Source organism: Dermochelys coriacea, chromosome 7 (assembly GCF_009764565.3).
Source record: "Dermochelys coriacea isolate rDerCor1 chromosome 7, rDerCor1.pri.v4, whole genome shotgun sequence".
NCBI classification, from domain to species: domain Eukaryota; kingdom Metazoa; phylum Chordata; order Testudines; family Dermochelyidae; genus Dermochelys; species Dermochelys coriacea.
Genome location: NC_050074.1, coordinates 27,593,354 through 27,619,214, shown reverse-complemented (window position 1 = coordinate 27,619,214; position 25,861 = coordinate 27,593,354). Strand labels below are relative to the sequence as shown.

At 41.9% G+C, this 25,861-nt stretch overlaps 1 protein-coding gene across 11 annotated transcripts in view; it reads left to right on the top strand.

The window, feature by feature from the left end:
• CACNA2D3 (calcium voltage-gated channel auxiliary subunit alpha2delta 3) overlaps positions 1-25,861 on the top strand; it is a 732,114-nt gene that overhangs the window by 480,779 nt on the left and 225,474 nt on the right. For all 11 annotated transcript variants that reach the window (XR_006282707.1, XM_038411603.2, XM_038411604.2 and 8 more), the window contains one exon: positions 1,691-1,824. Coding sequence is in view for 10 of the 11 variants with exons in the window: in XM_038411603.2 (XP_038267531.1) it covers positions 1,691-1,824 (134 nt within the window). In the remaining variant the exon portion in view is untranslated. The remainder of the gene's footprint in view (positions 1-1,690; positions 1,825-25,861) is intronic.

Here is a 25,861-nt window from a genome sequence, read left to right as displayed (position 1 = left end):
AGGTAGTATTATCCCATTACACCTATGGGAACTGACACGGTCTTTCACTTCTGTGGACTATTTCATATCTGCAGGAGGGAGCCTCACATGCATTATATTTATAATGGCCAGAGAGTTATAAAATGTAACCAACAATGAAAGAGAAGTGGATCAAAAAACTTGTCATAAATAATATGATATATTAATGATAGAAATGTATAAAGACCTTAAAAGGTGTGGAAGTTTGGGTTATGTCAAATGAGAATCCAAACTTTTGTACACTTAGTTGAATACTGTAATTCCAAGGATCTGAAAATGCTTTATAAATGTTACTCACTTTAGCTTCAGAACAAACCTGTGTAGTAGATAGCATAAATGAAACCATATTAAAGATGAAGAAAACTGTAAATGTCATATCTACAATCACAGAGCAAGCTGAGATGTCTTAAGTCCCAGACCCCCACTATAACCGTGAGGACACTACATATATCCAAGGTTTGGTAATTAACTAGACATCTCAGACTTTGTACTTCTGAGGCTGGATGGAATTAGAAAATGTTAAAGGTCACAAAAATGAGGAAGGAAAAAAAGTTAGTCAAGCTTTTTGAAAAGTCAAAAGTTCCACTTGGAACTTTGATGAAAGATTTCGGTCTGTTATTTTATCCAGTCTGGTTTTTCCCTCTCTAATAAATACAGCTGAACAGTTGTTGTTTCCAGCTGCCTATCACCATTTGAAGGCTGGTGCTCTAACCCTTCAAAAATCAGGAGTTGTGGTAATGCCTCTTTCCTGTCCATTAGGCTTCAGTCCTCTGGTAGTAGAGAAGAGGGTTGGTGTTGAATGGAGATCCAGACACAGTAGTGTAGATGAGGGTAAATTTGGGTAAACGCATGCAATAGTCTGGGCAGGACTGTGGCCTTGGAGTTGCTCCAGGCCTTTGTCATATTTGGATTAAATGGGATTGGCAGGGCAAGGACATGTAAGGATACTTTGCATTTGAGCATTGAAAGGGAATAAAGCTGGTGACATTGTAGTTGGCTGTGGCCTTCCCCATTTCACTGCTGCCAGCACACTGCCTTTAGGAGGTGTCCTGTTTCAAGGTTTATGATTCAAAGTTGTGATTATTTACCCAAGTGATTCTGATTCTATTCTCATTGCCCCCTGCCATTTGCAAAGAATGTATTACAGTATCAGGAGTTCATTCACATTCCATGCCACACAGGATTGAGAGTGTGGACAGGTCTGAAATGGAGTACCACTACTATTTTTTCCCCATTTTGATCCCAATTCACTTCTGTAAACTGACACCTGAAACTAGATCAGTTTTGCATGGTTTGGTATAATGTTGTAAAGAGTGAATACAGTTCTAATTTTTATTAAGTATTTACCATGGAAGAAAAAACCCATAATTTCTACTTTACCATGAAACCGCAAAACTGTCTTGGAACCAAACACTTAGGATAAGCTATGCAATGGTGTAGAACAGTCTCAGGAACTGAGCCCTTCAAGGCTGACTCACTGTTTCACAGATTTCTGCTTTCACAAATTAATACTGGACAAGGCTGCTTCTCATCAAATGTGGTCCTTTTGCATGTCTCCTTTGGAGATAGTTAAACAGAAAACACAGCAGACATAACATGCATCATATTTATTGTTGGAATCTTCCTTAATTCCTTTTGTCAGCCTCATAACTTGGAATCTCTGTTTTCACAGGGTTTTTTACTCAGATCTCTACATTAGCTGACGTGCAGGAGAACGTCATGGAATACCTCCATGTTCTTAGCCGACCAAAGGTTATTGATCAAGAGCATGATGTGGTATGGACTGAAGCATATATCGACAGCACTGTAAGTCTGCATGAGAAAGCATTTAAAACACATGCTTACAGAAGAAGATGAGGAATTAGATTTAAACCTGCTATTGTGGTTAACAATACTAGTTGTGCATCTTTCCACCCTTTGAGTGTCACTAGGTGGGGGTTAAGTTTTACAAGGTTTGAATGAACTAATTCCAGTTACAGCAGTTAGTAGATGTTTATACATTTGTAAATAATGTAGGTATGCATAGGTCAGACCCAAAAAGTAACAGTCACTGTTGCCTTTATGATCATCAAATGTTCAGTTTGGTTGTTAGACATGACCAGTAACATAAAGATTAGTAACTTGTAGTAATCATCAATTTCCAAATGCCTTTAAATGAATGTAAATTAACTATAAACTACATTAAATGAGACTTCTGCAATAGTTAATATATTTAATCTACAGAGGCAGGCCAATGACTAGGTGACAACTAAGATGTTTTCAATTGAAGAATATTGAAAATGTTGTACGTGTTATATATTAAAATAGGACAAACCCTTTTTGTTCTGGTTGGTAGATGGCTTGGTTACCTTATTGATGTATAATTTTCAGGTTTGGCACCTGGGAAGCATTAGATTTAATGCAGATTTTCTTTTTTGAAATGACTGTTAATTTACTGAGCATATTTTTAGCAAGTTGTGTCTGATCCAGATAAAGATTCATTTTATTTGATTTCAGCAGCTTGCTTCAGCTTTTTTCTTTCTTTTTCTCATTTACCTAATTGGGAATAACACATTGTAGAAGCACTCCATAAAGCAAGAGTTCTTAATTTAGTGTGAAATGGTTACAAATATTGGTTCTGAGGAGTAGAAATCACAGATCAGCAGCTACAAAGCTGTTCATTTATTTTAACTGTTTTTCAACTCTCATGAGAACCAGGCAAACTGAGAAAACCACATCAGGTGAGCTCAAACCTTCCCTCCCTCCCTAGCCTCCCCCCCTTTTTTATTTTTTTTTTATTTTTAAGGGAGTAGGGTGGGGAAGTTTAAAACTTTGCCAGGCTGTTGAGCCTCCAGCAAGCTTAAAGTAAAATCATTGTAAAAATGTCCCAGAAAAAATAATTGAAGATGCTGTTTTATTTCAGTTTTAGGTTGAGTTAAGTCTTCCTCTTTTATCTGAATTGTGGTCTTGGATAGAATAATTTAAAACAAATATGAACATCTATAGTTACCAAAGAGGAAAAAAAATAGCCCCACTTGGAAATGTTGTTTTGGATGTAATCAACTTATTTCCTATTTCCTGTTTTACCAATAAGTAGCACTTAAGAGCATGATTAATCTGCACTCCTCCTTTTCTTCATTGAAATGTTAGGGTGAGAAGGGTAAAAAGTACATAGAGCCTCAAAGTTCCCTGCTTCAAGACATTTTCTGAAATGGAGAGAGGGCTGGTAGAATCTAAAGTGTTTTGTTTTCATTCTCATAATGGGTCTCTCTCTCTCTCTCTCTCTCTCTCTCTCTCTCATATCTCCTATGCTTTAAGTAGTCAACACATCTTGTTTTGCATCTCTGCTAACACTCTTCTTTCATCTTTGTATTTCTGATGCCTTGGGGTGAAAACTCCTTGTAAGTTATGTCTCAGAGGTCAATTCTCTTCTTTATCCTCTTTCTCTTTAACCTGGATGAAGAGTGTGTTTTGTTGCAACCCAAACAAGCCAGCAGCTGCTGCTCTCTGTCCGCCCAGCTCTGAAGGCAGTGCTGAAGTAAGGGTGGCAATACTACAACCCGTCCTACAATAGGCTTGCAACCTCCTTTTGGGTCAGGACCCCTAGTATGAGAAATGCTGTATAGATTCAGAGATACTAAGGTGAGAAGGGACCATTATGATCATCTAGTCCGACCTCCTGCACAACGCAGGCCACAGAATCTCACCCATCCACTCCTACGAAAAACCTCTCACCTATGTCTGAGCTATTGAAGTCCTCAAATAGTGGTTTAAAGACTTCAAGGAGCAGAGAATCCTCCAGCAAGTGACCCGTGCCCCATGCTACAGAGGAAGGCAAAAAAGCTCCAGGGCCTCTTCCAATCTGCCCTGGAGGAAAATTCCTTCCCGACCCCAAATATGGCGATCAGCTAAACCATGAGCATATGGGCAAGATTCACCAGCCAGATACTAGAGAAAATTCTTTCCTGGGTAACTCAGATCCCACCCCATCTAACATCCCATCACAGGCCATTGGGCCTATTTACCATGAATATTTAAAGATCAATTAATTACCAAAATCACATTATCCCATCATACCATCTCCTCTATAAACTTATCGAGTTTAATCTTAAAGCCAGATAGATCTTTTGACTCCACTGCTTCCCTTGGAAGGCTATTCCAAAACTTCACTCCTCTGATGGTTAGAAACCTTCATCTAATTTCAAGTCTAAACTTCCTGGTGGCCAGTTTATATCCATTTGTTCTTGTGTCCACATTGGTACTGAGCTTAAATAATTCCTCTCCCTCTCCTGTATTTATCCCTCTGATATATTTATAGAGAGCAATCGTATCTCCCCTCAACCTTCTTTTAGTTAGGCTAAACAAGCCAAGCTTCTTGAGTCTCCTTTCATAAGACAAGTTTTCCATTCCTTGGATCATCCTAGTAGCCCTAGTAGTGTAAGATTCTTCAATAACCCCGAATTCTAACATTTTCTTTACTTCGGCCTTAATTTCTTCTCTTTTCGCTGCTGGGATTCAATGTTAGGGTCTCAATGTTACCTTGGCTCCAGGGATCGTGCGGATATGGTGATAGGTCTCAGTCATCCGCCCTGGTTTTGTAGAGAACACATCTCGGTTGCAATTAATCATGTTGGCTTCCTCGATCTTTTGGATCGGCGTCAAGTCGGATGATATTCTCACTCGCTCATGTAAGTTATCCTCCTGGGGAAGGGTCTCCTGCATGACTAAGCATGCCTCTCTATCATGCCAAGGTTTTAGAAGATTGATATGGTAAATTTGCTCCGATTTCCGGCGGCCTGGCTGCCGCACCTTAGAGTTCACCTTTCCCACGGCTTTGATTATTTCGTAGGGTCCCTGCCACTGGGCCAACAGTTTACTTTCTGCTGTGGGCACCAGTACCATCACCCGATCCCCTGGTTGGAACTGTCAAAGCTTCGCTTGGTGATTATAATGGGTTCGTTGGGTCTCCTGTGCTCTCTCCAAGTGTTCCCATACAATGAGCATAACTCGGGTTATCCGATCTCTCATCTGCAGTACATGCTCAACTATGTTCCTTCCGGGATTTGGCTCCTCTTCCCAGGGTTCTCTGGCTATATCCAATATGCCCCAAGGGTGGTGCTCATATAGTAGTTCGAATGGAGAGAAACCCGTGGAGGCTTGCGGAACCTCCCGGATGGTGAACGTGAGGTAAGGCAATAGGGTATCCCAATCTTTCCCATCCCGGCTCACGACTTTCCTGATCATGGCCTTGAGGGTCCTATTGAACCTTTCCACAAGACCATCTGTTTGTGGGTGGTATACAGAGGTCCGTAGGGCTTGTACATGGAGCAAAGAACAGAGATCTTTCATCAACTTGGACATGAAAGGTGTCCCTTGATCAGTCAATATCTCCTTGGGTAGCCCAACCCAGGCAAAGATCTGTACTAGCTCCTTAGCTATTGTCTTGGAAGCTGTGTTGTGCAAGGGAGCAGCTTCCAGGTACCGGGTTGCATAGTCCAGTACAACAAGCACATGTTGGTGGCCTTGAGCTGTCTTCTCTAGGGGCCCTACCAGACCCATGGCTATCTATTCAAAAGGAACCTCTATTATTGGAAGAGGTATCAAAGGAGCCTGCAAGTGCGGGCGAGGGCTATGTAACTGACACTACAGACGAGGTGCAGTATCATCGGACATCTTCATGTACTCCTGGCCAGAAGAACCTCCGCAGGATCCGTGCCTGGGTTTTCTCTACCCCTAGGTGTCCTCCAAACAGGTGACTGTGGGCAAGACTCAATATGGCTTTTTGATGTTTTCGTGGCACCAGAAGTTGTTGTATCTCTTGCTCCTGCATTTGCACCACACGGTACAGGAGATGTTTCTTCACTATATAAAATAAGGGCCGGGACCCCGGACTTTCTCATCCACGGGTATCCCATTGATCTTGGCCACCTCTTTCCTGGCATTATCATATCTGGGGTCCTCCGCCTGGTCCCACCCAAAAGTCTCTCTCCCGGGACTAACCTGCCCAAGCCCCCAGGGGCCAGCTTCTGCTTCTTCTAACGGCTCGCCGCCATCATGGCTGGGGGCAGCTTCTGGCTCACCTTCTGTGGTGGAAGTTTCTCTGTTGGTTGCTCACGTCCATCTACCTACTAGGGAGGTCTTCTGGCCCTGGGTCAGGATCCAGGTTCCCAAGGCCTTCACGGCCTTCCTTTTTTTTTTTTTTTCCTTTTTTTTTGGTCTTCCAGGTCTTTCAGGGGGCTGAGAACAGATCCTGAGAAATCTCAGCGAACACTGGGGGTTGACAGTCCCCCGGTGAAGAGTCGCTGTCCTCAGGGTTCCAACCTTCCTCCAGCCTCTCCAGGGTTTGATAATTTACTCCCCCCGGATCGTCCCTCCCAATGACTACAGGATATGGGAGTTTAGGAACTACACCCACGGTCACCTCAATGGGGTTTCCCTGAACCTCTGTCTCCACTGGGATGGTGGGGTAATGGCTCACGGCCCCATGCATGCACGTCACTGCTACGTGTTTGGCTTGTAGCTGCTGACTGCTTTTTACCAGCTTATCCGATATGAGGGTGATAGCACTCCCAGAGTCCACAAGCTCTGTAGTCTCTGTGCCATTTATCCTCACTGGCCTGGTGTAATTATGCAGGGCTAATGTGACCCCCGCGAGGTGGATAAGGGAGCATGGGGACCTCCCAATACCCCAAGTTACATTGCATAGGCTCCTCGGTGCTGGGACACTGTGCTGCTATGTGTCCCCACTCCCCCCCATGCATAACATCTATAATTGCTTTTAATCACTCCCCTGCCCCGGAGGTTAGGGGTTTAGTCCCAGGGCTCCCCCCACTCAGGCCAATCCTCTTGGGGTCCCTGCTGGTTTTCGGCCCCCCCCTTCTTCCACCTAGGACTCTTGGGTCGCCTGGCTCATGAATAATTGATTGGTTTCCTGCTGTAGTCACAGACTCCTGTTGTGCCATTGCCTGAACCCGGGTGGCCTCCTGCTGGGCTGCCGTGGCTTATACCAGAGCTCTTACTACCTCCTCCATTGTGGTACAAAGCAAAACAAAACAAAAATCCAAAACCCCAATGCATGCTTCTTTTTAAAAAAAAAAAAACAAAAACCTCTTTTTTTCCGCCATGCTCTGAACAAAGTCCCACTCCTGACACCAGTTGTGACAAAGCTCTGATCTTGCCTCTGTGGGTCCCGCATTTCCTGGCGGATTTCCTAGCCTCAGAGGCTCACTGTGACCTTGCACGTAACCCTTCTCTCTCTCTAGAGACAAGGGTCACAGTCTACTGAGCCATTTTCATCATAAGCCAGGAGGGAGGTGAGGAGATGTTATGCTTCCTTGCACAGTCTGTTGTCTCCCAGTCTCAGTGATTTAATCAGGGGGCAAAGGTGTGTGTGGGGAGCCTGGGCCCACCCTCTACTCCGGGCTTCAGCCCAGGGACCATAACAGTATCAGGTATGGTAGCTGACCTTTTAGAAACATGACACGTACAATTCCCTGGGCTACTTCCCCCACAGCAGCCCTCACTTCCTCAAGCTCCACTTCACCCTTACCTCAGGGCCTCCTTCATTGTACCTGATATGGTGTGTACTACTCAGCCTCTCCAACAGTGCAACTTCCTCCCACAGCTCCTGACATGCACACCCACCTGACTAACTGGGTGGTTTTTAACTAGGTTCAGCCAATCAACCTAGCCTTCTCCCTGCCTTCTGGAATGTTGTTAAATGGCCCCAGGTGTCTTAATTGACCTGGAGCAGCTGCCATTTCACTTATCCTGGTACCGGGGATTTGTTTAGCCTGGAGCTAATCTATCTATCTCCCTCTACTTTTCCATAGCCATCTGGCCTTGCCCCGTCACAGTGTGTATGGAGAAATAGATGTTTATTGACACTTACAGATAAAAATCTAATCCTTCCAAGTCCACTTATATTGTTATATTGTGAATGAGTGGTTTTCAAAGGAGGATATAGACTTCCTAAGGGGTTTGTAGAATCCCTATCACTGGAGGTTTTTAAGAACAGGATAGACAAACACTTTTCAAGGATGATCTAGGTACACTTAATCTTGACTCAGTGTGGGGCCAGGGGATTGACCAGATGGTTCTTGAGGTCCCTTCCAAATGTACATTTTGATCACTCTATGTCCAGCTACAACTTGTCAATGCAACATGGGTTGGGAAGGGGGATGTGGTGGCATCCTGACATCCCAGTTGTCCCTGGCTGAAGGAATGGCTCCTTGGGGCCATATGTAATTAGATGTAAAGAACAATCCTTAAATTGGGGATTAAACTAGGCACAAACTGGGCAGTACAAGAAACAGATGCACAAAGATGGCCTCCGTCACTAACTGCCGTACAAAAAAGCTAGCCCAGGACTGGTGCCTCAGTTTTCACTTTGTGAATATTTGTAAGTGAAAGTTTGTGGATTTATCAGAGAGTGAAATTTGGCCAATTGAGGCCACTGTCAGTTTTCATGATGAAAATTTTCTCTCTCATACAAATATGAGAGTGCAATGTTTTGCTCGCAATTTCCCCTACTGTAAAAGCTATGTTTCAGATAATTGTTTCATACAGCTCAAATCGAAACAGAAGCTGCTTCCCCATGGTAAACTTCTAAATAAGGCTACATTTTAGTCACAGGTATTTTTAGTAAAAGACATGGACAGGTCGTAAACAAAAATTCACTATTTTAACAGTGACTAAAACATGGGGGGGGGAGGGGGCAGCTTGGGGGGATGGCCCAAGGGTGCCACGGGTGCTCACTGTGTGTGTGTGTGGGGGGGGGGGGAAGAGAGCAGGGGTGTTTGGGGGGGTTGGCAGGGCTGGGACAGGCTCCCTACCCGGCTCCAGGGAAACGACCTCCAGCTCCTAGCTCCACATGCTGCCTCCCTGGCCCCAAACCCCAATTCTTCAGCTCCCATTGGTTGGGAACCATAGCAAGTAGGAGCTGCGAGGGCAGTGCCTGCAGATGGAGGCAGTATGTGGAGCTAGGAGCTGAGTCCCCCAAGTAACCACCACCCTGCACCCCAAACCCCATCCCTGAGCTCCCCCCCAAACTCTTGCTTCTGTGGTCTCAGGGTAAGGGAGGGGGCTGAGCTGCTCAGGTGGCCCCCGGGTCAGGTGCACGGGCAGCTTCAGAAGTCACGGAGGTCACAGAAAGTCACGGAATCCATGACTTCCATGACCTCCGTGACAAAAACGAATCCTTGATTCGTGATGTCCCACTGTGATGTCCCACTGACATTGTTGGCAACCATGGTTGTTCCTCAAATCTCTCTGCTAAGGAAAGGGCTCCCTGTACCAGAGATTCCACCTGGATGTAGAATGAGGCATATAGAGAAAATGTTTGAAAATATGTAAATAAATGTCCCACCTTCTTTCTGTTTGGACAGTGACTTGCGAGTGGTTGGCTAGTCAGGCAGAGATTTGTAACACAACAGCAGTGATGTAACACTATATATATATATATATATATATATATATATATATATATATATATATATATAGTGTGTGTGTGTGTGTGTGTGTGTATGTGTATGTAATATACAGTATATTTCCTCAGTGTAACTGAAGAGGGCTTTTCATTTGCATACACATTTACAGTTTGCCTCACTGTTAATCACTTAATGGGCCTTTTCAGGCATGTGATAAGGGGCAAATGACTAGTAACTTGAAGCGTTGTTTTATTAGAGTTCTAGCAAGGTTTATTGACAATTCTCGCCATCAGGTCAGTGTAGCAAAGTAACATTGTTTTGAATAATACATATCAGATCTTGAAATGGAGGGTGGGAAAGTGGAGTAGCAATATTCACCTGAGCTTTGGTCACAAACTAGGCTCCATTTACAGATTAATGTTCATGAATTCTAGATGCCAAAATAAGATGCCACTCACAGGAGCTTAAGCAGCTATTCATGATCTGATTCTCCCTCTTCTTTCATCAATGGAAAAGTTAACAGCATTAACAATTAGAATAACTGCAGGGTTAAGACCACACTGAGATGAATGTGGCAGTTTAACTCTCAGTTTAACTTTTGCAAGCTCAGGCAGATATTACTGCATTGATTGCAGTCAGTTCACATTCTTGTGGCTTTTGTAACCATAAAGGCAAAGACTTTTTTTAATGACATTGTAGAGTCTGAAGCACAAGATGACAGCCTTCAGAAAAAAAGTACTGACTTGAGTAATCACCAGCAGGCTTAATTTGACCCCTGTATGAGTCTCTAAATCCTTCTACAATGTTATCATCTTTCACATCTTTCCTACCCCTTTCTAGTGGCACACAGAGCTATAATGCAGTGGTTCTCAGACTGTGGGTCGGGACCCCACTGTGGGTCACAACTCCATTTTAATGGTTTGCCAAGACTGGCTTAGATTTGCTGTGGCCTAGGGCCACAGTTTGAGGGTTTCAGCCCTGCGTGTTGGGACTCAGGCTACAGGCCTCCCACCTGGGGCTGAAACCCTTCGGCTTCAGCTTTACTTCCAACCCCACCCGGTCAGTGGGCCTCGGGCATGTTCAGGCTTCAGTTCCCCCCCTCCTGGGGTCATATAGTAATTCTTATTGTCAGAAGCGGGTTGTGGTGCAATGAAGTTTGAGAACCCCTGCTAACGTATAGTTCAAAATAATCACTGGCATAAAATTCATTTATGATTATTTTCAAGTAAATGCTTTTTCATTGTGTTTGCACTGCTGGCGGGCTCATGTGATGCCATTCGGGCAGCCTGGTTCAGCACCTCATTCCCCCCCAGGAGTGGCAGGATTAAGGGGGGGAACTCAATTAGCTGTAGCCTAGGATTGAATATAACTAAGAACAAAAGCTTGTGTTCTGAAACAGATATTTCTGAAGTGTCTACTCTGAAAGTTACAATTGTTTAACTAACATGTTTTAATTCATAATCAGTTGATTTGTGCTAGACCTTCACTGAAAATTCAAGTCTAGTCAAACCCTCAGAAATATTGTATCTGGCTCTCTGCAGAATCCAGCAGGCATTATAATCAGTTCACATTTTCAAGATTATCTCTGCAACCGTCAGGCTAGAAACACATTTTTTTGTAAAAAAAAAAAAAAAAAAAAAAAAAAAAATAAAATGGAAGCTGAGTTTCTGGAGTCCAATTCTAAGGCAAAGGGTTAATTCTGTGGCAATTCCACAGCCTCAGAATTGCAAAATACATGAGGCCCTCTGTATAACACACATGGATACAGCATAAGTTACATTAGGTCTTAAGCTTTTATTATCTCTTTTCTTTCCAAGAATTTAAGTTGAGGTTTTATAAACTACATGCCATTCAATTTCCTTTGCATGCATTGCATGTAGGAGCTTTTATGAAGGAATAAAAATTAAGTCTTACCCTATTTCAACTAGACTCTATTCCCAGCGATATCATCAAATACCTTTTCTGGCATGAGTTAATTGTGCTATTATCATAAGTGGATGTAATTAGCATTTTTATCATGGTAAAAGTATCTATCACGGCCTGTAGTTTGAAAGTAGATTATATATTTCAGTACTGCATCCCACTAAAATGTTTCATAGTGAGTATGGAAAGATCTTTTGTCACCACAGCAGGTAAATATTAGAAATAACTATATTAGTGAATATTAGTAAATACCGTTTATAAACATCTATGAAAAGAGAATTTACACACAACCCATAAATGATGAAATTTGATTTCATGACAATTTTTTTTGGTCCCACACTTTTTGCGATGGCCCCTGCTATCATTGTACGTACTTGTACTTACTTTTCCAGCTTTATCTTCCTTACACTGCCCTATCTTTTTCCTGCCCCTCATGATCCTGTGATTAAGACTAATTGTCAATGAACCTGTGCATGGCTGATTTTAGAGGATGGGCTCAGACCAGCCCCTGCAAGTTTTCTTGGAAATTAATGTCCTGTATAATCCAATCTTCCAGATAACAATCCTGTAGGTACTCCCATACCCCCACCTTCTCCCACGCCTCTGGGACAACTCTTACTATCTTTGTTATCATAAGGGGAGGGTCTCTATTACCTGTTCTCTATCTTCTGATTCTCTGAGTCTTTAGGGTGCACAAGATAGCCACTTCCCCATCTTGAACAATGGTCCTTGCTGCTCCAACACAAATTTATCTTGGGAGTGGCAGATACTTCCTGTTTTCATCCCCTAATTAGGGTGGAAGGGCAAGAGAAACACACCCTCCCCTGCTTCCAGGTCAGTGTCCCTTAGAATCAAGCAATTCATTGCCCTTCACAGGACAGTGCTGTTACCCCAGATTATGGCTGAGAAATTCCCATGAGAGTTGCACCTGCTTACTGCCACTACGTACGTCTTCACTACCCGTTGGATCAGCGGGTAGTGATTGATCTATCGGTGATCGATTTATCATCCCCGATAGCTCTGCTGTCGACTCCTGTACTCCACTGCAGTGAGAGGTGGAACAGAAGTCAACGGGGGAGTGGCAGCAGCCAACCCCGCCCTGTGTGGACGCAAGGTAAATCGACCTAAGATACGTCGACTTTATCTATGCTATTCTCGTAGCTGAAGTTGCATATCTTAGGTTGATCCTCCCCCTGCCCCCGCCCCCAGTGTAGACCAGACCAAGTTTTGTAGATTGAATTTTGAAGATTGAATTTGGTCGTGGATCCTAATTTTAATGAGAGCTTTTGGATTTATTCAGCAGGATTTGAATCCTTGGAAACTCTTCTCCCATCTCTGATAAATAGCCTGGGTTTACCCACTTGATCTCGGTATGGAGCAAACTCCCCATGCATGGATCTCAGCCTTTCCATTAGGTGGATGGGTGCTCAGGCCCCTCCACAGCATCCTTGTCTCTTCCACTCCACAGCTCTGTAGAGTTCTCTCCGCAACTCAGGTGCCTGTGAGGAGATAAACATTCTCCAAACCCCTCCTATCGTCTACCCTCCAGCCTGGATTAATTTACCTGGAAAAAATAATACAGCCCTAGCATGTATTACCTTTTCATTTTATCTCTGACAAATACAGCACACCTAGGAGGGTCCCTGGTAGTGCTGTTCCATTGAAGTAACACTGCCAGGAGCCACAGCCTATTTGGAGCTACAGGCCTTCTTCTCAGATGACCAATGCCTCCTGCAGTTCATTTGGGCTCTAACAGGTTTGGAGAAGGGACCTGTGACTTTTACACTGGTAAGACAACACACACACACATAAAAACAAACAGGTGTGTGTGCACCTGCCCTCCTCCCCCGATGAGATGATGTGGGGGCACCTCTGAGGGAATCATCATGGAGATTTCTATGCAAAAAGCCTGCCCTAGAGCTTTTGAAAACTGTCTGGCCCAAAATTTCCAATCACTATAATTAAACATTCCAGTTTTCCGCTCAACTGTTCAAATCCATTAGCTTTACTGCTGTATCAAGAGTAAACAAATTACTGCTAATGACATTAATTGTGTTAAATCCAATAAGATCCTGTGTATCAATTGATAAAATATAATGAATGCTCAAGATTGTAAATGTATAAACCTCTCAAATGAATAGAATTCATGCACACTCATTATCTTTTAGGTGCAGCTCAAAATATCATTAATAGAATGTGTTCCTTTTTGTAAGCTAATGTACAACTTGAATAACTAATGCTTGGCAGTTGGGTGCTAATCAGTGCAAGGATGCTGTGCCACTTAAATGAGAGCTTAGGGACCCAGATCACACAGAACAGGTACAAGAGCAGCATGGCCCAATAAACAGACAAATTGAGAACCCTGAAAAGAAAATGGGCATGTCAGAGAAAATAAAAATCTGCTGTGAACTAATGGGAATATGACCATTTAAAATAAGAATTAATTTTGCAATTTCCCTGCTGGTGTGCACCAAATATACAATTTCTAAGGCATGTAAATAAATATATTATGGATCAATTGTGCTTTTCAGTGTACACACACATACATAACCTTTCAGCTCTTGAAGTAAACCCCTTTATGTCTGATAAATTACATGTTTGTGTTTGCTCCAGTGCTAGTGCTGGAACTTATGCCATTAGGGGAATTTTCAGTGATTGCATTAGCCATAGAGCATTACTGCACAGATCTAATTGCTGGTTGTCAGAGCTGTTAGAAAAAAGTTGTAAGAGATGGCAATATTTATTTTAATGAGTTAACACTTTTCATGTGCATCAGTGTATATACAGTATGTGCACAATAAAATGCAACAGATCAAAAAGATGGTCCAAACATCAAAACAAAACAAAACAAAACTCTGCACTTAAAGAGGAGCATGAAATTTCCTGCTGGGGATGTGGAACATGGAATGCCATCTGTATTATATGGCACTGAGAAAACTGATTATGGTTGGACCTCTATTTCATAGCAGATGGGTTCATTAAATTTAATAGTCTCCAGAGCCTTAGAAACAGTGTTAAAAACATGTGGAACATGCTGTGACACTTCACTTCTCGCCCCACAGTCATTATAACTCTGGCACAGACTATAAATATCACTGTACTTTATTTCCATTGAAACAGATTACTATTATAATTATTTTTGCTAGTGTACAGTTACTTAAAAAATGGAGAATGCAAATCCTATATGACAGCATGATAGGCAGTTGTCTCAGTATACCAGCAGCCTAATATGTCACTTTTTTTGTAGGCATCGTGGCAAAAAAGAGTTTAAGGAGGGATGTAGAGAAGGATAATGAGGTAGTTTTGCATACTTTTATGGGGAGTTCCTCCCAGGTGTGAGGGGCATCATGGGAGAAAAAGCACAAAAGTGCTTATTCAGATCTTTCAAATACTGGCATTCACTTGTATTTTGCTCCCACAGTAACATTGTTTGCCCAGGACTTGGGACTGATGGAGCCCATCCTTGTGGGATTAGCATGCTATTGTGAAAGTTATTTGGCTGTCCCAGCATTGCTTAGCTGCATTATCATTTCCCACTGGTACTACTGAAATTTCAAAGTGGATTCATTCACAAAACATACTGTGATTAAATTTAGTATCTAGGAAATTCAGTCAGGTTCAAATGTTAGATGAACAGATTCTCTTTTACTAGCACTGTAGATCTAAAGAAAATGATCTTTCAAACCACTATGTTAGGACTTTGTCATGAGTTTCCAAGGTTTTCTCTTGGTTTTATTTCTGGCCTGTGGTGTCATTACTTTTGTCAGGGTTCCCTCCCCACTCTGAACTCTAGGGTACAGATGTGGGGACCCTCATGAAAGACCCCCTAATCTTATTTCTACCAGCTTAGGTTAAAAACTTCCCCAAGGCACAAATCCTTCCTTGTTCTTGGATGGGTACTGCTGCCACCACCACCAAGTGAGTTAGACAGAGATTCAGGGAAAGGACCACTTGGAGTTCCTGTTCCCTAAAATATCCTCCCTTCACCCCCTTTCCTTGGGAGGCTTGAGAATAATATACCAACCAAATAGGTAAACCAAATTCTTAAAAAACAGAACTTTATTATAAAGAAAAAAAAGTAAAAGAAGCACCTCTGTAAAATCAGAATGGAAGGTAACTTTACAGGGTAATCAGAGTCAAAACACAGAGGATTCCCCTCTAGGCAAAACTTTAAAGTTACAAAAAACAGGGATAAACCTCCCTATCAACATAGGGAAAATTCACAAGCTAAAAAAAAAAGATAATCTAGTGCACCTTGCCTTATTTACTTACTCTTTTTGCAATATTGAGACTCATTTTAGGATGATTTTAGGAGAAGGAGTTTTCTGACCTGATGCTTCTCTGCTTCCCCAGAGAACACACACACAAAGAGCACAAACAAAGCCTCCCACCCCACCCCCCAGATTTGAAAGTATCTTCTTTCTGCAGTGGTCCTTTTGGTCAGGTGCCAACCAGGTTATTTGAGCTTCTTAACCCCTTACAGGTAAGGAGGAATTCTAGGCTACCCTTAGTTGTATGATTATGACAACTTTATATAGGGAATTATTGTTATTCCCCATATGAGGCTATAATAGGTTGTATCTTAAAAATAATTCAGTGAAGTACAAATGTCTGAAACTGTTCACCTGCTGGACTTTCTCCCACCAATTACTCTATATAAATTATAGAGAGTAGTTCTCATGTTGATTTTGATTTACTAGTATATCCATGCCAAAAGGGTGCCAGTCTTGCTCCCAGACACCTGCATGCTAGAAATACAGCAATTTGGGACCTTTTCCATCTGCAGCCTGCCAATAGTGTGTAGTGCTTTTAGGTGAGGGGACATTCTAGTTTGAGTTTCACACAGAATTGCTGTTCTTTATCATTTCACAGAATTGAAAATCAAAAGGTGAAAGATCACTAAGCAGAGGTAGAACTTGTTTCTAGATTTTTCCCCCCATTATGTTCGATCAAACACTCTGGAAAAACTTGTCCTTACCCAAAGAAAACTACTATTTAAATGCCTTTGCAACTAATATCTGTTTGAGACTAATAAGATCACAGACAAATGTTCTGAATGAAGCTGAATTGATTATACGGAAATTGCAGTTACTTGGTCAGATATGACATTTTTCATGTTTCATTTTCTCATGAAGAATTATTTAGGGTAAAATGATAATGCAGGAAGGCAATGGATTTAATGTATTATACAAATTCCATCTTTTGATCGCATATGTCTCATTTTATGACATTTCAAAAGAAAGGGCAGTGAAGATGAAATATACTTTATCTGAACTACTTGAATAAAAGACTGAAATAAAAAATAAAGACTCATTAAATTATCAGTGCCATTTGAGTTATGCTGCAGTGACAGAATTAAATACAGAAAACAAGGAGAGAAAACAGAAGGAAAGACTATTTTTTTGGGTAGGTATTGAGGTTGGATGAGTTAGTTGTTAATAGTTCTTCTTTTCTCTCCAATTTGTCAGAGATTTTGTATAGTACCAACATGCATAGGCAATACTATATACATATGAAAATTAGGGTTGCTCAGATAACACTGTAAATATTTATTGTGAAGTTTAGCAATTTATCAACAAATAATTATTCACAAATACATTTTTTTCATTATTCTGCAAGCTCTTAACTACGTATTGATGTATACATATAAAATGTGTGTAAAGTGCAGTTAGATAGTCTGTACATGGAGAGGGGTTTTGGTTTGGTTTCGGGAGGGTGAGGGGGGTTTTTGTGGAAAGCTTCCAGCTGATGATGATGCTGCTGCGAGTTGACCTACCTCCTCATCATTGTGTGGTGTCAAGTCAGGTCTTCCAGAGGACACACAGATTCACAGATACTAAGGTCAGAAGGGACCATTCTGATCATCTAGTCCGACCTCCTGCACAACGCAGGCAATCTCACCCACCCACTCCTATGAAAAACCTCACCTATTTTTGAGCTATTGAAGTCCTCAAATCGTGGTTTAAAGACTTCTAGGAGCAGAGAATCCTCCAGCAAGTGACCTGTGTCCCATGCTACAGAGGAAGGTGAAAAACCTCCAGGGCCTCTTCCAATCTGCCCTGGAGGAAAATTCCTTCCTGACCCCAAATATGGCGATCAGCTAAACCCTGTGCATGTGGGCAAGATTCACCAGTCAGATACTACAGAAAATTCTTTCCTGGGTAACTCAGATCCCATCCATCTAATGTCCCATCTCAGGGGATTAGGCCTATTTACCCTGAATATTTAAAGATCAATTAATTACCAAAATCACATTCTCCCATCATACCATCTCCTCCATAAACTTAGCGAATAGAATCTTAAAGCCAGATAGATCTTTTGCCCCCACTACTTCCCTTTAAAACATTTCCTTTAATTGTCTGGCCAGAAGTGTTCCATCCAGTTGAGCAAATTCAGCGAGGCTGGTGCCCTACTAATCTCTGAGTAAGTGTGGGATGCTTAGAAAATTTTTAAAGTATTTGAAAATGAAGCTTGTATTAGCTGATTTATCTGCACGTATGTAGCACTTTTCAGAAGAGAAAGTCCAGGAGTGCTTTTCTTTCATGTGTGATATTAAGCTATGGCTGAAAGAGGATTTGAGAATGGATGAGGTATTCCATTCTAGTGGAACTGGGGTATTGTAGAAAAGGTGAGTGTGCATGTTTGAATATTCTGTAGACACATGAACACTTCTGGCATATTATTAATCAGGTTGGATGATTGCAGTGGTCTCTATGGGTAATTCTGTAATTGCACATCACTTGGAAGCTGGTGCAGAATGTAACTGTCTACCTAGACTGTATGTCAACATTATGGATTATATTGCGCCTGTTCCCACAAACTGTACTAGCTTCCTGTCTAGTTCCAGGTGCAATTCAAGGTGTTGATGTACTATATAGTTTAGAATTGGACTGTTTAAGAGACTACCTTTCCTTCTTTAAACCACCATGGTAGTTAAGATCAGCTTAAATGCATCCCCATAATAATCCATAGATTTAAACTGCTGTTGCTTGATGCAGGGAGTTCCAAACTGAGGGCCCTTGGCTGTGAAACTCACTCCTATTTGCTGGTCCAACAGGAGGGCCATGATTTACTCAGATCAAAAATTTCAAAGTTAGGTACCAAAATGTAGGTACTTAAATCCATATTTATGTACCTAATTAAATATTTTGAATTTTTTTTTGAGGTTCTGAGCAACAGTAGCTGCAGTTGACCTTAATGGGAGCTGCAAGAGCTCAGCATCACTGGAAAACAGGCCATTTATAAGTAGGCTTGGTAGAATTCAATTTTTAGTTTTTTTTTTTTTTTTTTATAATTTTGACAGCTAAAATCAATGTTTATTTTTAAGCATTGTTTCTATTTTTAACAATTTAAATTGTCACAGTTGTGTGAAGTTGGGGGCGGGGAGGAATCAGACAATTTTGTAACCACAGCTCTATACCATATATTATACACATTAAAATGGGATTCTATTAAGTTCTCAAGCATCATTTTTCTTTCTTTGCCTATCTATAAATTTCTGTTACTATCGATCAAAATATTTTTTCTGTTCGGGCGGGAGGGGTGTATGGCAAAGTTGATGTTTACTCACATTTACTGGTAAAAATGTAATGCTTCCAAGCCTATTTATAAGAACTTTAAGTATGGGCTTAATTCTAGCCAACCAACTTTGAAATTAACTGTTATCAACTCCTAGTCAAGCAAACCCGAAAGCAATTTATCGAGCTATTTGATGGAGGGAGTCCATTTAATTGATGTTGTAAATTAATTGTCTGTTTTAAATTTGAGAGATGATTATAGGTTGTTTAATAATAGCCTTCATGTAGTGGCACAAAGATTTTACAGGGATAAACGCATTAAAAACACTATAATATTAATAATAATAATTAATAATAGCAAGGCAAGATGCCTAATCCTTATCCCTGTGAACTGTCCTTTGTCTTGCTGCTCTGTTGCAGTCAGTTTTTACTAAAATCTTCAGTTTTTTCTACAGTGCTAGATTTATTCAATCAAGAATAAATATATAAATAAATAAATATAGAACTAGCTAGATCTAATATCTCCTTGCATTTCCTCATGTATAATACTGCATATGTTCGGTCTTACTCCTGATTTACACCAATACAGAATATCTCCATTTAAGTCATTGGAGTTACACTGATGTAGAACCAGAGTGAAATTAGAATCAGGTTCCTCACATTTTAAATCTTAGTTTTCAACTTTGAATTCTACTGCTGTTGATTGACACCACAATTTTAATGTTTTACATTAAAGTATTACAGTTAGCAGCAACTTGTCTTAATGTGACCCCTCTTTCTATGTTATAGTCCAGTTTGAGTCCCTGGCTTCAAGTGAAAACAGATGTACACTGACATTTAAAAAAATTGTGAAGTTGTTGAGCCTTGTTTAACCTATTTGTCATTAGTTAATGTAACTGATACATATGATGACTATATCTCTACATTATGGTCTGGGTACTTCTAAGGATAGCCATTAACATGAGCAACTAGTTGCAACTCTGTGATGGCATGAGCACTTCACAGCCTTTTTCGTGTGAGATGTCAGGGTGAAAGAGGGAAGTTTCTAAGCTAACATTTTTTAAACATTTGGGTAACACCATAAGGGAAGCAGCAGCAGATGATGAAACTGTTCAGGCCTCAGGCCAAGATGGTTTCTATCATGTATTAGAGAACTGGAGAGCAGAAGCATTTCACTAAACTGTAATAAACCTCGCATTTGAAATTAATTTAGGTCATGTGTTCTAAAAAACATTAAAATTAACTTTCTTTCAGTATAGCTAAAGGTCATAAATGCTGTCAATCAAATCAGAAGGTTGAGTGAGTAGCCTCAAGTTGTGCAAAGTAAAAACAAAGTGTTTCTTCCAAAATAAAAAGTGTAATGAGAAATATAGCTCTTTCCGCAAAGTGAATGGACTTTTATACAGCCTGCTGGATTTAGCTTGCAATATGACAAATCCATAAAATGCTTCATGGCCTTTTTGATAAACGTATACCTACAAAATTGTAGAACTAAAACTACACTGGTGAGATGCATTAGCTACATACTTATTATGGCTGATAAGCATTCTCTATTCCTCACAACAAAAGCTAATGAACAATAAGAAGCATTGATGGCATCATGTTGTCAGCTGATGTTGTTGTCAGTAAGCTGTGCCATAACCTCACTTTTCCTAAATTAGTTAAAAAAAGGGGGGAGGAAGGGGGAAAAAGAGAGAAAACATAATGTTAAATCATAGGTTTGTTGAACCCAGAGAGATTTCAGGACAGTATAAGCTGTAGCCTCTTTAAGATTCATATTCTGAATTCTTGTATTTTACAATACACTTTTTAAAAAATAATGCTTGTAACATGTATTGACTTAATCCTACCTTCTGCTGCTATGTATCACTGTTAGCTGTTAAAATCAGGTGTTGTGCTTATGCACACAAGCCTGAAGCACACCTCTGCAGCTGCTGATTCCCCATCTCACCTAATAGCCACCACTATGTTAGAGAGCTCAGTCATATCACCAGGTTATTTCCAAAATATGCTTTTCATGTATTACTGATGACATTCTCAAATGCCTGCACAAATGAACAAGATTTGTGTGGAGGGGTTTTGCTAGGGGTTGATCTTTCCTGGCACCTTTACATCTGCATCCCAATGCATGGTTTTATGACTAGAGGAGCCACTGAATTTGTGTGCACTTAGCTTGCTCCTTCCCTACCTACAGACATCCTCTGACCTCCACTCAAGTCCTTTATAACAGAACCAAGGTGGTTCTTTTGTGTGTTTGCCCTTTCATGGTCACAATGGGATAGGAAGGACAAGATGCCTGCCTTTGTTAGATGAGATAAAAGAAGAACTTGAGACTCAATAAAGTCCAATTTATATATTACTGTGGTTTAAGAGGTAAATTCTTATCAGTTGTTCAGCTGTCCCAGTGCTTTTTGTTTTGTTTTGATAGGGTAGGGTGCCTACATCGGAGGAAATGTCATGTCAGAATAGCAAGGAAAGCTATCTAGAACTATTTATAGTTTTCTTTTAATTAGTAGTTGTGCCCAAACTGCCTTTACTGTCTGCTCTTAGTGCTGTTCTTGGTAGTTCATTACAATATATGTTAATTAGTTTTTGTATAATAAAATTCTATCAATAGTTATTTTGTTACCTTTTTTCTCTGAAGCTTCATCCCCATTATTTTAATATTTATTATCAGCTCAAATAGCCTTATGAGCATATGATAGCTACTTCATTCTCTCTCTGATATACTGTGCCATTCAGAGCAGTTCTGAGCTAGTGGCTTGCTAGTCTAACCTTCAAGGTACTTTAAAGTGGCAAAATATAATATCCGGAAAGAGTCTTTCACTCAGTAATGACAAACAGAAGGAAAAAAAAATAACAAAACACGATGCAGTGTCACAAAACTGGTGGAAAATCTCCAACAAAGTTTGAAGTTTGGAGTATACAGTACATATGAGGAATGGCTTGATTTTAATATAAATATTATCAATACATTCTCTCTAATAAAGAAACAGAATGTTCACATGAAGTCAATACATGCTTTGTCCCCCCCCCCTTTTTTGATATTAAACATTCCATGGCACTTTTTGTAAAAATATGATTTTTCCGATGTCCTTGGCCAAAATTTCCCCTCCACTCTGATGCTCTGTGCCTCAGTTTCCCCATCTGTAAAATGGGAATAATGATATTGACCATCTTAGTTAAGTACTTTGAGATTTGTTGCTGAATAGTGCTGTTTAAGAGCTAGATATTATTATTATTATTCAGGGTAGATTGTAAAATAGGAGAAAAATTTAACCTACTAAGCTTATTGTTTGTTTTTTGTAGCCCTGGTGCATCACTGTAACACCTACTATAGGCAATGTCCTGTTTCTTTTGTGCATAAAACTGTCCTTGATAACAATGTACTTTGTGTTTGGACTGATAAATGAACAAGAAGTACCTATCAAGTACTCTATGCATCTCTTCCAAATGATTAAAAAACACAATAAATCCATGAAATCTTTGTGAAAAAAAAAGTGGCAACCCCACTTAACCAAATAAGATACAGCACAAATATATAAAGGAATTTGTGCCAAAAGAAGCCACTCGATGATTTCCTGACCCATAGGTTAAAAGAAAAAAAAACCCCTAAATTAAACCAAATTATTTAATTTTCTTTCTTCCTGATATCTTTGATGTCCAGCACTTTGATGTCCAGCTCTCTCTAAAGCCTCAGCCACGGCTCCCGCAGAGGCAGGAACCCAACCTCCCGTACCAGGAAGGTTTCCGCGGCACCGAGTGCCTCAGTGCTTAAAAATAGCCACGATGCCAGCTGCGCGCTCTGCCCGGGTGCCAAGGACATCGGCACTGACCCCCTCCGTGCTAAAAATAGCCACGGTGCTGACTGCACACTCTGCCCTGGTGCCGGGAAGAACGTCGGCACTGAGCCTGCCTCCTGTCCCGGCATCAGCAATGGACCCCCTGCAAGGCACTTCCAACAGACCCGCGGCACCACTGACACTTGCTAATGCGCTAGAGCACAGTCCAGGCTCAGCGCAGCCCAGGGAGCAGGAGCAATAGTTCTTCACTCATTGTGACCTCTCAGAGCCACCTGAGCCTAACTCTCCACTCCTGGATTCACAGGGCTCACTCTTGTAACAGCCGCTCTCACCACCTGAACTGACTACCTTCACTGATAGCGAACCCAATATACAGCAGCAGGCGGAGTTCTCCCCACCTGCCTCCTCCTCCTCCTCCACTGGAACCTCTTCCACCTCAGGCTATAGACCACAGCCACCAGCCTCAGTTTCCCTACTTTGCCCCCCCCCATGGACGGCACCTGGGTTCTCCTACCCTATGCCTTGGCCTCAGTGGTACCCTTGGCCACATCCTTCTACCACTCATCCTCAGACCTCTTCCACGAAACCACTACCTGCTTCTGTGCTTCAATCTCCAGCTCCGTCCACTTCTAGAGTACTTGAACCCCCTCCTGAGAACGTGAGCTACGAACCGTATCCTGACTCATCAAACCCTAATTCTCCATCTGCTCCAGACGGAGCTCTCCCCGCCCGCCTCCACAGAATGTGGATAACTGTAAACAATTTCAAGAGGATGGCACTCAGTCAAGACATCCCCTTAGAAGAGGTTCAGGAGACACAACACAAACTCCTCAGAATCCTTCAACCCTCTGCACCCTCAAGGATCACACTCCTTATAAATGAAGCACTCCTGGAACCAGCTGACGCTCTCTGGCAAACTCCAGCTTCTTTATTACCAACCCGCAGAAAGGCTGAATGTAAAAACTAAGTTCCTGCTAAGTATGCTGACTTCCTATTTTCTTACCCGCAACCAAACTCTCTCGTCATGGATCCAGTCACACAAAGGATGAAACAGCCACAATATTGGCTCACCCCGCAAAACAAGGACCTTAAATGCCTTGATGTCTTGGGTCACAAGATTTACACGTCCTCCACTCTACAATTCAGGATTGCAAACTACTCTGCACTCCTCGCCAGCTACAACTTTGATAACTACAATAAACTTTATGAATTTGCCTCCTACATTCCAGAGGATAGGAGAGCAGACTTTAAATCAATTCTGAGTGAGGGCCAATTGATTTCCAGAACGGCCCTACAAGCCGCTTTAGATGTGGCGGATACAGCAGCCTGTACTACTGCAACTGCTGTGATTATGCACAGAACTTCATGGCTTTCTGCATCTGGCATCCCTAAAGAACTGCAGACCAAAGTGGAGGACCTCCCCTTTGATAAAGACAAACTGTTTTCCAAAAAAACCAATGAACTACTTCACACCATGAAAGATTCTAGAGCGACACTGCACACCCTGGACATTCACTCATCTCTTCCCAGGAGACATGATACCAACCCTACCAAAGACCGCTCACGCAACAATATTATTGGCCTCAACCCAAACCATACATGTAAATAGGAATCGCGCTAGACCCCCCTAAGTGCAGACAAAATCAAGCTCAAGCAACCACCTCCCACTCATCCGGGAATAAACAACAATTTTGAAACGTTGGTTGGTGCTCTGCGCGACCATCCCTTGATTCCACGGCCTGCTTGCCCATTTGGCCACTGCTTCCAGAGTTTCCAACATCCCTGGCAGCGTATTACACAGGACCGCTGGGTCCTCGAAATAGTTCAGTCTGGTTTCTATATCCCATTCATATCCTATCCTCCTACCTTTCCCTGTCCTTCTTCAGGGACTCCTCTCACGAGCACCTACTTTTTGTAGAAGTGGCTCACCTTCTCCAGCTAGGCACAGTGGTACCTGTGCCAACACAACATCGAGGGAAAGGGTTTTACTCCCATTACTTCCTGACCCAGAAAAAGACTGGGGGATGGAGACCTATACTAGCTCTATGCCAACTGAACAAATTCGTAAGGATACAAAAATTCAAGATGGTCAGACTGGGCACAATAATTCCTGCACTGGATCACGGGGACTGGTTCACAGCCCTCAACCTACAGGATGCTTATTTTCATATATCAATTCATCCAGCTCACAGATGCTTCCTACGATTCACAATCGGTCACAACCATTTTCAATTCAGAGTTCTTCCTTTTGGCCTCTCCACAGCGCCAAGAGGCTTTTCCAAAACTCTTGCCGTGGTTGTGGCTCACCTCCACAAACATGGGATCACGCTTTTCCCCTACCTGGACGATTGCCTCATCAAGGGCAACTCCTTTGGTGAGACACTTCAAGCTACTCGTTTCGCCATCTCCCTCTTTCACAGCCTAGGCTTCCAAATAAACATCCAAAAATCCACTCTGACACCTACACAACAGATCGAGTTCATTGGAGCTCATCTCGACTCAATCCAGAGCAGAGCCTCGCTCCCATATCACAGATTCCTCACTATCACACAGCTCATACACACACTCTCTATTCATCCCAGGACACAGGCAAGAATCTGTCTACAGCTCCTTGGTCACATGGCAGCCACCACCTTCGTGGTCCATGAGATGTCTTCAGGGCTGGCTCAATTCCAATTTCAAACCCAACAGACACACCTTAGGGACACTGCTAACGTCGGTCCAAGTGGATCTCTGACTGCATCAGATCCTCTTACCGTATTCAAAATATTCAACTGCCCGAAGGCATTAGAACTCATTCCACTTGAACTATGTCGACATCTGTTGCCTTCCTACATAACATATCCATTTCTGTCATCTGTAAAGCGGCTACATGATCATCTGAACACACGTTTGCCAAACACTACGCTATCACGCAAGATACCACGGCAGACACCATAGGAGGCCATACAGTACTCTCTACAGTACTCACTGCCACATCTCCAAAGTCCCACAGACCATAGTGGGAACTGCTACACATTCACCTAGAGTGGAGCATCCACAGGGACAGCACTCGAAGAAGAAGGGGAAGTTACTCTCCTTTCCGTAACTGAAGTTCTTTGAGATGTGTGTCCCTGTGGGTGCTCCACTCCCCGCCCTCCTCCCCTCTTCTTTGGAGTACTAGTATAATCTCTCAACCATAGAGAAGGAACTG